This window comes from Anomaloglossus baeobatrachus, chromosome 4 (genome assembly GCF_048569485.1).
Source record: "Anomaloglossus baeobatrachus isolate aAnoBae1 chromosome 4, aAnoBae1.hap1, whole genome shotgun sequence".
Taxonomy (NCBI): Eukaryota; Metazoa; Chordata; class Amphibia; order Anura; family Aromobatidae; genus Anomaloglossus; species Anomaloglossus baeobatrachus.
This window is the reverse complement of record NC_134356.1, coordinates 527,491,209-527,507,574: the sequence shown is the minus strand read 5'-3', so window position 1 is coordinate 527,507,574 and position 16,366 is coordinate 527,491,209. Positions and strand designations below refer to the sequence as shown.

The 16,366-nt window shown below is 41.3% G+C and overlaps 1 protein-coding gene across 3 annotated transcripts in view; it reads left to right on the top strand.

Annotated features, from left to right (window-relative positions):
- Positions 1-16,366, top strand: part of CEMIP (cell migration inducing hyaluronidase 1) — a 166,975-nt gene that overhangs the window by 80,211 nt on the left and 70,398 nt on the right. For 2 of the 3 annotated variants that reach the window (XM_075345919.1, XM_075345920.1), the window contains exons 5-10: positions 509-745; positions 3,094-3,273; positions 3,509-3,579; positions 6,231-6,326; positions 9,636-9,757; positions 12,696-12,837. In XM_075345919.1, the coding sequence (XP_075202034.1) occupies positions 509-745; positions 3,094-3,273; positions 3,509-3,579; positions 6,231-6,326; positions 9,636-9,757; positions 12,696-12,837 (848 nt within the window). The remainder of the gene's footprint in view (positions 1-508; positions 746-3,093; positions 3,274-3,508; positions 3,580-6,230; positions 6,327-9,635; positions 9,758-12,695; positions 12,838-16,366) is intronic. The other variant, XM_075345921.1, reaches the window with a different exon arrangement.

Here is a 16,366-nt window from a genome sequence, read left to right as displayed (position 1 = left end):
TACCATCTTGAAATGGGTGAGCATTCGGTTATGGCGTTTGGAACACACAGTATTTTTTATCAAATATGTAGTTCTATTTGCAGCACTTACATAGCTTGTCAGTACTGTAAAAGGAACACAATGTCATCTTTATCAGATTACTCATATGATAATGTCCAGAAATTAATGAATGTTTGATAACACTGGAGGCAGTGACCACTTTATTGTGTATTTCAGCATGTCAAGTTTTGTACAATTTCCATTACTTTCCCTACATCCGGCACTAATATAAAAAATAAACACTAGCAAGGGCAGTGCGTTTCAACCTTTTTCTTTTTATGTTCATATTGTACCTTTTGCTACTACTGATGTGTGTGTGTATATAATGTATATGTGTGTATGTGTATAATATGTGTATAATATATATATATATATATATATATATATATATATATATATATATATATATATATATTACAGTGTTTGCTATGGTCAATAGGTATAAGTCTTTTTCTTTCCTTACTTGCAGATCTGATGATGGGGAGATTCCCCATGATTACTTTGGTCATAAATGCATTGGTTTGGGTAATGGAGGAACTCTTGAAATCCATGGAGAGAAGAAGATGTCCTGGACTTTCTTGGGCAAAACTCTACACCCGGGTGGCATGAGTGAAGGAGGGTACTTCTTTCAGAAGAGTTGGGGGCATCGCGGGATTATTGTTCACACTATTGACCCCAAAACAGGAGATGTGACACATGCAGATAGGTATTTCTATGTTGTTTTTTTTCTTTAGTATTTCATGTTGTGGAACTACGTATTGGATGCAAACACAAAAACATTTCTTGACAATGGCCCTGATTTATCAAGACCGACAAATTTCTTGCCAGTCTTCATAAGGGGGCTTGTTGGAGTCAAAGGCTCCTTATTCATTAAGAGGCACACGCCTCTTAATGAATCAGAAAGGTCTAACCAGTAGCATATGTCTTTGTGTGTCATGCCATAAATCTTACTCCATAATCTAAGAAAAAGACTGATGGCACATCCTATCTTTCTAATAGAAACAGGTGCAAACTGAATATGAAACATAGTAACAAAAAGGAGACAGTTGCACTCTGTAGTTCTAAGATATGTGGGACAATGAATATGGGAATATACAAGTAAAATATATCTTTGTACCGTGTTAGCCAGTAGAGATTAAAAAAAATTTGTTTCAAATGTCGCTGTCCAGTTGTGTTTTTTTTTTTGTTTTTTTTTTTATCTCTACTGGCTAACACGGTACAAAGATATATTTTACTTGTATAAAAATGGAGGATACCAGAATGTACCGCATCTTTATGGAACTAAAGACACTTCTGAAGAAACGCGCACAACTGGACAGCGACCCTGTTGTGTATAAATATGTGACTCTTCAGATTTTATGTTATACCATGCCTGATGAAGAGACCTGAGTAGTCTCGAAAGCTTGCAATTATTACCATCTTTTTAGTTAGCCATTAAAAGGTATCAACCACTGAGGACTTTCTGTTCTTTTAAACAAAATTTTTTTATGGGAATATAGACATGCATTACTGCTATGAAAAACATGTAAAAATTGAGATACTTAGCACCAAAATTGGCCAGATTTTATGTGAGCCCAACAGCCAAGGTGACCTCATTTTTGTTGGGTCCCTATCATCCCTAAGTTAATTCTACATTTGCAGGTTCCTGTCCACCCATAAATTGTAAGCTTTTTTTAACCCAAAGAGGGGCATTAGTTTGATTGGGACCCAACAAAAATGAGATCGCCTTGCCACTGGCTGTTGGGCTCTCATAAAATCTGGCCAATTTTGTGTGGTAAGTATCTCAATTTTTACATGTTTTTTCATAGCAGTAATGCATGTCTATATTCCTATATTAATTGTTCCACATATCTTAGCACTGCCGTGTGCAACTGTCTCCTTTTAGTTACTATAAATCTTACTCCAGTCTCTGAGAAGGAAGGGGAGGAGATTATTCTTAAGTATGACAATTATTTTCATTAATTATTGCAGATATGTACAACTGTTGAAATTTGTAAAGCTTGGGACTTCACGGAACCCCAGTGAGATCCATAGGAAAGCTATTGGAAAGGTGGTGAATCTTCTCTGTAGGGACTTCATTGCTAAAATTTCTCCAACAGCAAAAAAATAATTTATCTAATAAGCTACAAAACATCCCAGAATAACATTCCAAATACTATAGACTTTTCTGGTTTCACCTAATGCCAATGCCAATGCCTAATGCCAATGTTCATGACTCCAGTTAAAGAAAACATTGGGCACAAATAGGATTTATGGGGAAGTTGTAAAACTCTGCTATGCCAGAGTAATGCTAAAGTTCATCCTAAGGGCACTTTAAATGCTGCGATATCGCTATCGTTATCGCTAGCGAGTGTACCCACCCCCATCGGTTGTGCGTCACGGGCAAATCGCTGCCCGTGGCGCACAACATCACTTACACCCGTCACACGGACTTACCTTCCCTGCGACGTCGCTGTGGCCAGCAAACCACCTCCTTCCTAAGGGGGCGGTTTGTGCGGCGTCACAGCGACGTCACATGGCAGCCGTCCAATAGCAGAGGAGGGGCGGAGATGAGTGGGCGGAATATCCCTCCCACCCCCTTCCTTCCTCATTGCCGGTGGACGCAGGTAAGGAGATGTTTGTCGTTCCTGCAGTGTCACACATAGCGATGTGTGGTGCCTCAGGAACGACGAACAACCAGCGGCATGCACCACCAACAATATTATGTAAAGGAACGACGTGTCAACGATCAACGATTGCAAAAACGTCAAAAATCGTTAATCGTCGCTCCTAGCTGAAACATGCTGCGATGTCGCTAACGACGCCAGATGTGCGTCACAAACACCGTGATCTCGATGATATATCGTTAGCGATGTCGCAGCGTGTAAAGCACCCTTTATTTATTTTTTGGATATGTACATGAAAAATAAAACAGAAATTATTTATTCCTGCCTGACTTTCCAGTTACACGGGAATTAATAATTCTACACAACTTGAAAAAATAGTATTATGGTGGCATTCTAAAAATAAAGAATTTTTCTTTCAAATTTCGTAACTTTTTTGTACTATTTTTAGGTTTGATACATACAAATCTAAAGATGAGAGCACCCGCATGGCCAACTACATTAAATCAGTCCCAGAAGGTACAATATTATCAGTGGCAGTGAATGACGAAGGATCACGACATTTGGATGATGCTGCTAAGAAAGTGATGACCAAATTGGGGAGCAGACACTTCTTGCACCTGGGCTTCCGGTAAAAATTTTGGCAATCAATTTTTATATTTTAGCTTAAATTGTAAGACCCTTATCTGTACAATTGTGAGTCTGCATTGTATTATTATTAGATAGTAGCACGTTACTTTATATGGTGTACAGGCAGCTGTTCTATGTGAGAGGCACAGAAGCCTGCTCAGTCCTCGGTACAAAGCCTCAGTATGTGACGAGACGTGTAGCTACTTCTAAAATACAGGATGTACTATTCATTTCAGACACCCCTGGAGTTTTATCACTGTGAAAGGCGATCCCTCCAGTTCTGTGGAAGACCACGTGGAATATAAAGGTACAGAACACTTACTAAGTGGCCTGAAAGATTCCCAGTTTTACACATAAACGACAATGGCTCATAGCTTTTATAGATAAGGCAGTGCAATATGAATTGGACTCGTGTATCATGGATAATATTACCATATGTATTTATAGAGCACCATTGATTCCATTTTGCTGAACATGAGAAGGGGTTACATACAAAATACATATACGAGTTACAGTAGACAGACTGGTACAGAGGGGAGAGGGCCCTGTCCTTGCAGGCTTACATTCTATAGGATAATGGGGAGGAGACAGTAGGTGGGGTGGTGGTGAGGCGGCAGCCCTGGTGGTGGACATCAATGACTTCTCAATTGTTTGCACTTTTCTTAAAAATAGGAAAGAATAGCTTTTCCTTACAGAAGCATTTAAGTCATATACACCAGATAGATGGATGAAAGATGAAGGTTGCATCTTTAATAATGGAAGCCTTGCCGTTTTCCTTAGGTGGCCTGAAGCTGCCACATCCACAGTATTCATAGAGTAGTGGCTTTCGATCCGAATAGTTCTCTTCAATCACTTCTATGGGAGTCACGAAAGCTATTTTAAGGTGTATTATCACTCGGTGATTAACCACTGGTACCCCCACTGTTTACTAGAATAGGGGGTCCAAAAATCCCAATACATCCACACTGAAGAATGGGGCAGTGGTTGAGCACATACCCTGATACTTCATTCAACTGCTATAGGGCTTTTTCCAAAGGAAATGGAGATTTTCATCACAGAAAATAGGATGCGTAATCATTGACTGCTGGGATCCTCACTGCTTATGAGATTGAAGGGGCCACAACTCTGCTTTAGTCGTCTTCATAAGGTACAGTGCCACTGTGCATAGGAATACCTTGAAGGGGACACAGTGCTTAAAGGGGATGTCCAGGTAGGAAAAAATATGTCTGAAGGGCACAGAGTGATGTATAACAATGAAAAAAGCATGCTCTCATCACTGATCCCTGCTGTTGCCATTTTGGAGCTGCTTGGTCCCCTGCTGGTCTCTACCTCCTGCCCTAGTATTGACGTCCTGACAGATGGACATGTGACCACTGCCGGCTATATCAGGTCCATCCTGCAGTCCCCTGCACAGCTGGAGGCAGGAAGGGAGCAACGCTGTATAGAGGAAAACTTTGTTGTCAGACCCCTTAAATTGACATATCCCCATCAATGAAAAATTGTCTGCAGTGATTGATGGAGGTCATTGCTGCAGGAGGAAATACAGACTATCGAAAACTAGTCAGTGCAGAAATAGGTGCGGTGGTGGAACAGTCAGGTGAGAATGCCTTTATTATTTTGTAGACCAATCTGAGATGTTTAAAAGACAAAAAAAAAATTCTTGACTGGAAAACATTCTTAAAGTGACTTTCCATCCCTAATATTATGTGACCATGAATTTCTAATGTAGTCACTAAACCTAATGGCCTCCATCTGCTGCAGCTCCTTCTGTCTGAGATCAGTGGTCTAGGCCTCAGGAGCGTTGTAAAAAGTCTGAGCCTCTCCTGCCTTTTATCTGCCATGAGATTGATTGACACTTGGCCGTCTCATACCAAATATAAAGCAGAAGAAATCTGACCTCCTTCATTGGAGAAAACAGATATAAAACAAGTGAGAAGTTAAAAACTCACCACAGTATAGAAAGTATCTATTAGTACAGTCAGTAAATCTAAAATGGGTAAGTATAAAATACACTGAAATAAATAAACTTGAAAAGTTCCTGGAAATCAGGCAACATTGCTAATTGTGTTGGTAACAGAAACTAATGACAGTAATTAGTAATGGGTGGGATTCTCAGATTAGTTTATTACGTTTGACCACACTTGTCTTCAATAGGGTTAAAATGTCTCCTTCACGGTGGAGACTTCCATAGTGACCCAATAGCTGGTGTGATGTGATCACTGGTGATGTGCACGAGGGGAGGTATGTGTCGCTGCGACTACTGCAATCAGTGATGTGAACCCGGATGTAGTACTCCAGCATATTAGGTGCTGAGAGGGTTAATTTGTATTACCTGGGCCGGGTTTGTTGTGGACAGCTAAAGAGATGGGTGGGATGGCTGTTCACCATAGACAACACAGACAATGGCACGGGGGCACAGGAACAGACAGATCAGGAAATCACTCACAGGACCAGCAATCACAGGAAAAGTAGTGCTAAGCTTATAGCCGGCACTGGTTCACTGGAAATTTCAGCTTTTAAGGCATCCAGGGTCCGTAAGTGAGGCCCGAGAGAAGGCTCTGCCCCCTAGCCATGTGGACGTGGTGGCGAACCATGGCAGGTGTGTTCTGTATTTCCCTGTGTTGGAGGAAGTAGTTCTATCTTTCTGTGAATGGCTTGGGACTGAAGTTAATAAACCAGGTGAAATTTGACCCATGAGGTGTTCCTGCATCTATCTCCTCAAGCTAAAGAGTGACTCTACCACACTGGTTACAGTATCCACTGTCTTCATGTTATTATTGTCTTCTCCCTTTTGTGCAAAGATGTTTCTATATAAATAGAAATAATGACACAAGACAGAGCGAGCGTGCCCATTGTAGACTTGCTTTTCCTGTCCTCCCCTGCAGACCTCTATGATTTCCTCTGTTACCTGCTGCTGTTTATTTAACTCTCTTCCTCCGCTATTTATATGTGTGACAGGAAGCAGAGGGTCGGCCGTGACTCGCGTGCATAAACTTTTCCAGGCTGAAAACGGTGAACACTTTAACGTTTCTCTGTCCAGCGAGTGGGCCCAGGGTAAGTGACGATATCTTCAACGTGTCAGTTTGTTTGGAAACATCACAGGATTTTCCTGCCGAGATGTAATGGCTCATTGATGATCATCTGACACTTTTCTGCTGCTAGTTATTTGCTGCACATTGAAACCACAATTTTCGCATAAACTTCCCTTATTCGTGCGCCATTGCCTCATTACTGTTGCGGTTAGAGCTGTGGAACACACGGATCATTTATTTAGGAGCCTTTGGATATGTGCAGAAAGGCCCGGCCGTCCTGCAGCTCCTACATACAGGACTGCACATGAAAAATGTATGAGCTTCTAGATGGCAGGCACAGGCCTCCCTTTTAGCTCACTTGCTCTATTTGCTGATCTTGGCTCACTGAGATTTTGGCCTTAGCTCGGCGACAACAACACCCGTACTGTCCTAATTTCATTATGGCAGCAATTTATTGCACAACCTGAAAATGTCACTTGCTATTTCTGATTGAGGAAAGAATTTGTGTTTTCTTTGGCGCCAGGATTCCTTTTCTAATTGATATTCCTGAATAAGAGACTGAACATTAATCTGGATTAAGACAAGGCTTTACATAATCTAATCTCATTATGCTACGTTACTGATCCTGGAACTTGTAGTTTGTGACAGAATACACCTTACGTGTCACCCAATGATGCATGGATTGTGACCACTGACATGAAACACTTTTGCAGATATATATTCACCATCACTTTATAAATCTGTTCTCAAATTCATACATTCACGGTGGAATTTCCTCTGTATTAAAGAGGCTGAAGATATTTTGTCACATAAACATTACTATTTTTTAATATATTAAATTAAAAAAATATATACATATAAAAAAAAAAATTGCTGTGGCAATAAAAGCTTATGTAAAAAGAGGGACTTAGACCAATTATACACATTGGGATAAGCCAACACCATAGACCTTTTGGCATCAACTAATCTCCTGGGTAAAACAAAAGATAGTGGATGCAGGCTTAAGGTGGTGTCACACACAGCGACGGCAACAACGACGTCGCTGCTAAGTCACCATTTTCTGTGACATAGCAGCGACGTCTCGTCGCTGTCGGTGTGTGTGACATCCAGCAACGACCTGGCCCCTGCTGTGAGGTCACCGGTCGTTGCTGAATGTCCTGCTTCATTTTTTGGACGTTGCTCTCCCACTGTGAAGCACACATCGCTGTGTGTGACAGCGAAAGAGCGACGAACTGAAGCGAGCAGGGAGCAGGGAGACGGCTTCTGACAGCCTGCGGTAAGATGTAACCAAGGTAAACATAGGGTAACCAAGCGAAGTGCTTCGCTGGTTACCCGATATTTACCTTGGTTACCAGCGTCCGCCGCTCTCAGGCTGTCAGCGCCTGCTCCCTGCTCCCTGCACGTGTAGCCAGAGTACACATCGGGTAAATTAGCAAAGGTTTGCTTATTAACCCGATGTGTACTCTGGCTAGGAGTGCAGGGAGCCAGCGCTAAGCGGTGTGCGCTGGTAACCAAGGTAAATATCGGGTAACCAGCGAAGCATTTTGCTTGGTTACCCGATATTTACCTTAGTTACCAAGCGCAGCATCGCTTCCACGTGTCGCTGCTGGCTGGGGGCTGGTCACTGGTCGCTGGTGAGATCTGCCTGTTTGACAGCTCACCAGCGACCATGTAACGACGCAGCAGCGATCCTGATAAGGGAGGTTGTCAGTCGTGATCGCCCCTGCATCGCTACGTGTGACCCTAGTCTTACTACATGCCCAATCTTTATTTTCACTATTACCTGCCTTTTTGGGACTGTGCATGATATGCAGGTTAATTACTCTGAGACTATGCCCACATTATGTTTTTGCCACGTTTGTGTCTTTGTTAGAGCTTCCATCTGAAAAATTAGATTTGGATTAAACCCCCAACACAGCCACTCACTAAAATGAGTCAGACCAAGTCACTTGGCCCTCCGTCTGACCTCTGTTCCACCAGTCTGTCTTTTAGCCCAGCTATAATTGTGGTAGCCTACACTTTTGTGCCTGCCTAAAAAGTTGGACACTGCCAGAACGGAGGCCAGATGGAATCGAAAGTGACCCAGTATGCCTTATTTTAGTGAATGTCTCCATTAGGAGTTCTGTGCAAATCCAATCTTTATGAGCTTCAAACAAAAACAAAAAACTGTATGGCCCAAACATGACTTGAACCTGGCCATAAGGCTGGAGTTACACTTGAGTGACTCGCATTGCATCTCCCGCCACGGCTGCACATTCTCCGGACAGAAGCAGGTCGGCTCCATGTATTTCTATGCAGCTGAGATGCTCCTGTCCTTAGAGCAGCAGGCCGTGCTGGGTGAAGCGATGCGAGACTAGCGCGAGTCACACGAGAGACACTCGCAAGTATGATTTCAGCCTAAAAGTATGGCAATCTAGCCTGAAGCTGAGAGGCCACAACCCAATTATCACATATAGATCCTATCTAGTGTGAGATCGTTATCAGAGATGAGCGAGCGGGCATGCTTAGCACTGCTCGATACTCGATCAAGTAACAGGGTAATCGAGACAGTCGATTTCCCGGCCGGCATATTCTCTCTCCCATTTTTCCGGAAGACACTAATTGGAGGGCTGGTCCGGGGGAGAGAGAGATCTTGCCCCCAGCCCTCCTGTTAGGGGGTTTTAGAAAAACTCTCGAGTTTCCCATTGACTTCTATTATGCTTGTTATTCGAGTCGAGCACGTCCAAGCGTCTGAACTGCTTGATTCGAAAATCCGAGCATTTTAATGCTCGCTCATCACTGATATGTCCTGCTGTGTGAGAGAAGAATCTTCTTCCAGGTCTTAGGTCAGAGATCAGGAAATTTCTGCACTCCAGATATTGTGCAACTACAGCTCTCAGCATTCCCTGACAGCCACAAGCAATCATGTAGTTGTCATGGCATGGTGGAAGTTGTAATTTCATAACCATTGGAATACCGATGGTTGCTAACCTCTTCCCTAAGTATATCGGCAATACCTGAATACCCTAAAGTAGTATTATATACTGTACGTCAATAAGGTACATCCCAGATCCCAGAATCAGCACTGTTCTGCTGTGGAACACTCGCCCGCTTAGTGTTATGTGCATTTTATTGTCCATTCTTGAAGACCTTCTTACATATGTTTCATCATGCCGGTGATACATACAGCTGTTTTCTATATGCCGCTGGTAACTGGGCTATAATTCGGTGTTGTCATCCTGCTGGAAATCCTGTGACATTCTGTAATGGCTTCACTTGCGTTATCTGATATAATACCTACACAAGTTATCTTACTCGCATGTGATTTGTGTTTCACTCTTTCACTTTCCAGATGTGGCGTGGACTCAGTGGTTTGACAAATATGAAAGCACTCGAGCCAGAGACTGGGAAAAGCTGTCCGAATTCCATGCTGCACATCCAGGCAAACTCTGCACCCATCCCATTAATATCCAGGTAATATTATCATGGAATATTTTGGGCTGTGACTTAGAAATTACACCATTTGGCCCATAGCAAGCAGCCTTCTTCTCCAGAAAGTAAAGGCAATAGAAGTGCCAATATCTGAGGTTGTAGAAGAAGTGTTTTAAAGGGTTATTCCCATCTCCAACATCCTATCCTAATATGTAGTAGGCGTAATAATATCAAATACCTCCAATTAGAAATGTAGTATACTTCTGATCTAGCCATGTCCCTCCCTCATGTGCAGGGCATTGCAGCTTAGGTAACTAACTGTCACTATATGAGTGGACATAACCATGGATACCTGAGCTACAATGCCCTGCACATGAAGTAAGAAACATGGCTATATCAGGAGAACTATACTACATTTCTAATTGGAGGTATTTGCTAATATTCTTATTATTAGACCTACTACATATGGGGATAGGATCTTGGAGATGGGCATACCCCTTTAAGTTATTACATAAATGGTTACGTGAAGCATACATTCAGTAATAAAATGTATCCTTTATCTACCATGGCATTAAACCAGTTAATGGATTTCAGCAATAAAATAAGCATTCTAGTTACTATTTTCCCAATTTTCTTGAATATTTCAATATGGGTTTACACTCTTAGGTTAGTTATTATTTTCATCCATGCACCAAATTGTAGCTACCTCCATCAGATGTATTACAAATATACTTGTACATTACTTTCGATCTTGTATATTCCTGGTAATGTGTTTCCTTTTGCTCTGTGGTCCTGTAGTTAACAATACAGCAGGTTTGACACCCAAGGGCACTAACGTCTCATTTCTGGCCATAAACACCACCACACGCTGCGCTCGGCAGTACGTCCTTTTCTGTGATCACAGGCGGCATCCTAAGCTCATTTTCAATGTCTGGGTTTGATACAAAAGGTATAATGAGGCCAGCAATGTAGACAGCCCTGCGGAGGGAGCAGAAAGCGCCACATTCACTTCTCACTAGGTAGGGGATGAAGAGGAATGTCATCAAACGGCCTCACAGGGCGAGGATTTGTGATGTTGTTTCAATTACTGGCAGGGGAGCAAAATACCAACTTATATCATAAATTATCAAACAAAGGCCACATTATGAGTGAATGAAAACCTCAGCTTATACATTGTGTAGGTCTCAAGAAGATCTCGTCTGAACTCCTGCAACAAGGTTCATGTATAATACATACAGCGCCAGGGCACACCTAGTGGTGAACGGTGGGATTAACATTTTATCTGCTCATACTGTTGGTATATGAAGATAATTATATCAGAAAACTTAATACTGGCCATGGCCACCACACGGTAATATATGTCACACAGCAGCAATATTAAAAAAAAAAGTTGCACGACTTAAGAGCTGTGATATTGCAGTAAACAAAAGTCAGGTTGCAAACAAAGTCGCCCACAAGTCTATGGCAAGTGTGTCCTGTGCGACCAAAGAGAGAAAATCCTACATATTTAGAAACATCTGAGACTCAAACATCAAGTGTTGCAGCAATTTTAGTATTGCCCTGTAGCCCCAGCCTTAGGATAGTCACACTGACGTATGACTCTATCAGTGAGACAATGAGAAAATCTCAAATTGCACTCGGCCCCATGTAAGACAATGCTGTAGCTCAGATCTGTGAGTTTTTCCTTAGCCCTAATCAGACTGAGGAAAAAATCGTAGCATGCTGTGATTGTCTGTGAGAGTCATGTCACTCGCACCCATTCAAGTCTACGGGTACGAGTGAAACATCCGCCCATGAGAAAGATGGCCGAAAGAGGAGGCGCCGACACCGGAGAACGGGAACACCCATCCGACCAATCTGCACCGCACCGACCGTTAGGTAAGTATCATAAAATCATTTTTACGTTCTACACAGCGGCCTGGGCTCTTATATACAGTATTCTAGAATGCTGTATATAAGAACCCACTGGTGGTGGCCTCAGCTTATAGTCGCCAAATCTGGTGACAGGTTCCCTTTAAGATGTATTCGCCTAAGTGGATCCACTTCAAGAGCCACATAATAAACATATTCAATGCTTTATAAATACTCTTCCTACACCAATGTGTATATTTTTTTTTTCTAAGGAGATTTTACAAAAAACTTCTTGTGGGTTAAAAAATTGTGATGTTACTTTTTTGATTCGGATTCCTGGTGAAATCAGCTCCAAACTTGGCGCTGTCAAGTCAAAAGGCTGCATAAAAAACATATAGAAAGACAAAATGTGTCAAAAGCCCCGTTGGATCTGAAAATATCATCAAGCTGGCTTTCCCTTGAAAAATGAGCTGTATTTTTCATCCTAAAAAATAAAAATAAGTGTGAACATATCCTTAAGGGCATATTTGTATTCAATGGGGTTACTGAGAAGAAATGAAGGGAACTTATTTGGGGCGAAATGTGTTGTGTGCAGCCATTCTAGCTCCAGAGTTACAAAGTTTACCAGTTTGCACACACATTGTAACACTGAAGACCATATAATGCTACCTTTAAGAGGGGCCCAGAGTACATGGAGAAGGAAGGAGCTGTGGAAATGTGTTAGGGTCATGCTTCGTACCTAGAATTCAGCTTTAGTAGCTGTCATTGCAGCACATACTGTAGACACAAGTCTGAAGACACCAATATTTCTCCCTTTTCCCCCATGTATTCTGTAGTTTTGTCACTGGCAACAGTTAAAGGGAATCCGTCACCAGGTTTTTGCTCCTCCATCTGAGAGCAGCATAATGTAGAGACAGAGACCCTGATTTCAACAATGTGTCACTTACTGAGCTGTTTACTGTCATATTGATAAAATCAATGTTTTTAGGTCCTGTCTAACACAACGTATGTCACGTTAACTTCTTATGAGAACTTTATGTGCTCACACTTTGCTCCCATGCTCTGGTATAATTGTATACTCGACATGTGATATTGTTGCCATCTGTGACCTTTGTTCTTTCACTTACAGGTCACTACACTTGATGGGACTGATATACCAACACAGGTCTTCTATAAGGGTGGCCGAGACTATAGGTTTGAATGCCGCCAGAACAACCAGGTCCATGCACAGTGCCCAGACTATAAAGTCCGTTTCCTTTGTGGAAAGCCAGGTGCGTATTCAAATAGTAAAAATCACTCGTTCTTATTTTTAAAATTTATTTTTTCATTTCAGATTTTTATTAGATTTTCAATAGAGTAGAAACAAACATGCACGTCAGCTTCCTGGGACAGGAACAGCTACAATTCACAGAAAGCTAATTACAACTTGTACAGTAAGATCAGCAGCGGAACAAAAATGCTGTAATGCCCACTATGGATAGAAAATATAGCAACATTTAAAGAGGTTGCCCACTACTTTTACATTGATGGCCAATACTTAGGATAGGTCATCAATGTCTGATCGGCCGGAATCTGACACCCAGCACACCCGGCGATCAGCTGTTAGGACTCATGCGCACGTAACTGCTGAATATTCTGCAGCGATTTGACAGCACATGTGCACATCAAATCGCTGCAGAAACACTGCATAATGGATGATGCAGTTTTTCTGTGTAAAAAAGCCGATTTCATGCGCTCTGGCTGCTGCCCCCACCATAGACAGAGCGGGAGCTGCATCCAAAGCGCACAAATTAATTGACATGCTCATTTTATGAACTCACGGATTTGGGTCAAAATGTTAGCACCCGAATCTCTGCGTTCATAAAAGCAACGTGCGCACGTATCATGCACAATCTACATAGATTGTGCAGGGGACGCAGGACGCATACATTTACACTGCAGTGCAATACGCAGCGTAAATGCATGTAATTACGCAACGTGCGCATGAGCCCTCAAGGAGTTTTCCGGTCCAAAAAACTGATGATCTATTCATTGTATAGGTCATCACTATTGCATCGGTTGGGACCCCACACTCGGCACTCCCACTGATCACCTGTTATTCTTTGCTAGCAGTGGCTGCTGCCAACTAAAGCAGAACAGTGCCTATTCTTTTGTGTAGTGCTGCTCCAGCAGTAGGGAGCTGTTCTGTACCTGGCAGTGGCCAGTACTTCCAAGTAAATTTATTTGTAGTGGTCTGGAAGACAGACCTAATGTGTCAATTGCAGGGAATCTAATCCCTACAAATTTGTTCTCCATGTTAATGTATCATAATAACTCATCCCATTACAAACTTAGTAACATAATTAATTTTGGTTATGAATTCTGCTTTATCTGGTGGACTGAGCTGCAACCAGTGTAATTTCCTTGCTTAAATTTGCATCTTAAGAATGACTGTCGAAGTTCATCCTGATATGTCACAATTTTCAAAAATTTCCAGAAGTTATACCTCTCTCACATGTACAGCAAGTACATGCAACCCACAGACCTTGATGATTAGTTTTAGTATTCCCCTCTATAAAGACCAGGGCTGTGTATTTCACAGCAGAAAGTATGTTCCATGTATGTTCTCATCAGCCCTTTTTTAAGCCAACTGGGACTATCCCCCAAACCAATTCTTCGTAAGAGCAGAGCTGTCATATATATATATATATATATATATATATATATATATATATATATATAAAATGTAGGAATAATAGGCAAAATAATTCCCCCGCCTCCCACATCATGACAATGTGGAACCATTTCCAGGACCTCTGACTGATATTGGAATGCCAGTGGTCCAATATTTGCTTTTAATTAGCAATAGGAATGTCTGATGGAAGAAAGACAAATATATTTTTTCATTACACATTCCCATAGTTAATTTCAGCACTGGCCAATGCAATTATATAATTTACAGTGGAACCTTGGATTAAGAGTAACTTGGTTTGAGAGTGTTTTGCAAGACAAGCAAAGCTTTTTAAACATTTGTAACTTGGTTTATGAGCAATGCTTTGCAATAAGAGCAAATACTCACCGTTCACACTTCTGGTTCTGTCCTTTCACCGTGCTCTGACCCGCTCTGCGGGTGACTTTCTGTACATATACTGTATACAGTATACCATTGTACAGTACAGTATATACTATATAGCATGTCTATCAATTTCCATTTGTGGATACAGTATTGTACTTTCTTTCTGCTAAACAGTACAGCACATTGCTTGTACTGTAATCTAATTGCCTGTGCAGTATTCCTACCCCACATTTGGCCTAGTTCTGCTCTTATTTTGGGGAGAATAGATTTGGGGTGTGTTTTTTGTGTATTGTACTAGAACAAAGGTTATCATATTTTTTCATAATTTTTTCTCTATAGCGTATGCACCTCCCACACACCAACAATTCCATTGTAAGCTAACGTACAGTTTAATTTGTTTTATGTTTTTTACTTTAGAATTTTCTATTAGTGTACTGTAATAATTTTATATGGATACAGTACATTATTTTGTATTACTGTAATAAGTTGTATAAATACAGTAAATATTTTTGGGGTTGTGGAACGAATTATCTGCGTTTCAGTTATTTCTTATGGGAAAATTCGCTTTGATATAAGACTTCATATAACTTGGTTTAAGAGCACACTCCCGAAACCAATTATGCTCGTAATCCAAGGTTCCACTGTATAGGGGAAAACTCCCCATTAGTGGACAGGTGGCTGATGCATAACAATAAGGTATCTTCTCCTCCCTTTTAGTGTTCATAAAGCAAAGGAAAATTAAAGAGTCACAGACTTATCTAGCAGACAACTATTTCTCCACTTCTTCAATGTCACCTGTCACCAAGTGAGAGAAACAAAATTATAATCTTCAATAGATAGGGCACCAGGCCTCTGATCCTACATGGATATTGGTACAATAAAACTTTCACACCACTAATCAAAGCTAATTAAGGATTCACTCTCTAAGCTCAGTGTTTTTTATTTAAATGTCCTTTTATTATACCATCCCTCTGCTCTGTTTGTGTATAAAAAACAAGATTATAATTCTATTTCTCTCACTGAGAACAATCAATAATTTTTCAACTGGCTAACACGGTACCAAAACCTTTTCTCTTGTAACTGTCACGAAGTGAGAAACCTACAAAAGAAATTACATTTTCTTATACTCTCAACTGCAAACTGCACCTGAGACGTCCTCATCCCATTATGCTTCTTGTCAAGAATATTCATGTGTCATCTTAACAGCACACCTTAATCACAATGCGCCTCCATTGTTTTCAGAAGAAGCATTAATGCACTCCTACCCCTAAGGTATCTGTCAGTCAAGTGGTATTGGACTTGACATCTGTCTTTTTTGACTCCCCCATTTATATGATTGCTTGCCTCATATGTTCTCTATAATAAGAGTGGAATAAGCTGCTGCCAGAAATTTCTGGCAGTGACTTATTCCTGAGAGAACAGGAGCGGGTGTTTAAATTCAATCTACCAGATCCTTCTCTTCGCCAATATCTTTGTTGGGAATCCTCCATACACTCTACTGTAGATGGTGGTCCTGTCCTGCTGAAATCTGTGGGATTGACCAACTTTATGTAATTAAGGCCGCTTTACACGCGTCGATTTATCGGGTGATCGCATGTGCGACGTGACAGGCCCAGATCGTATTTACGATTTGCCGGTATCGTTTATTGGTTGTTTATTTGCTGTCACATGTAACGATCTCAAATTCGACGCATCAGCGATCAACGATATATTGTTGGACCCAGGCGGTCGTTTGAATGTTGTTC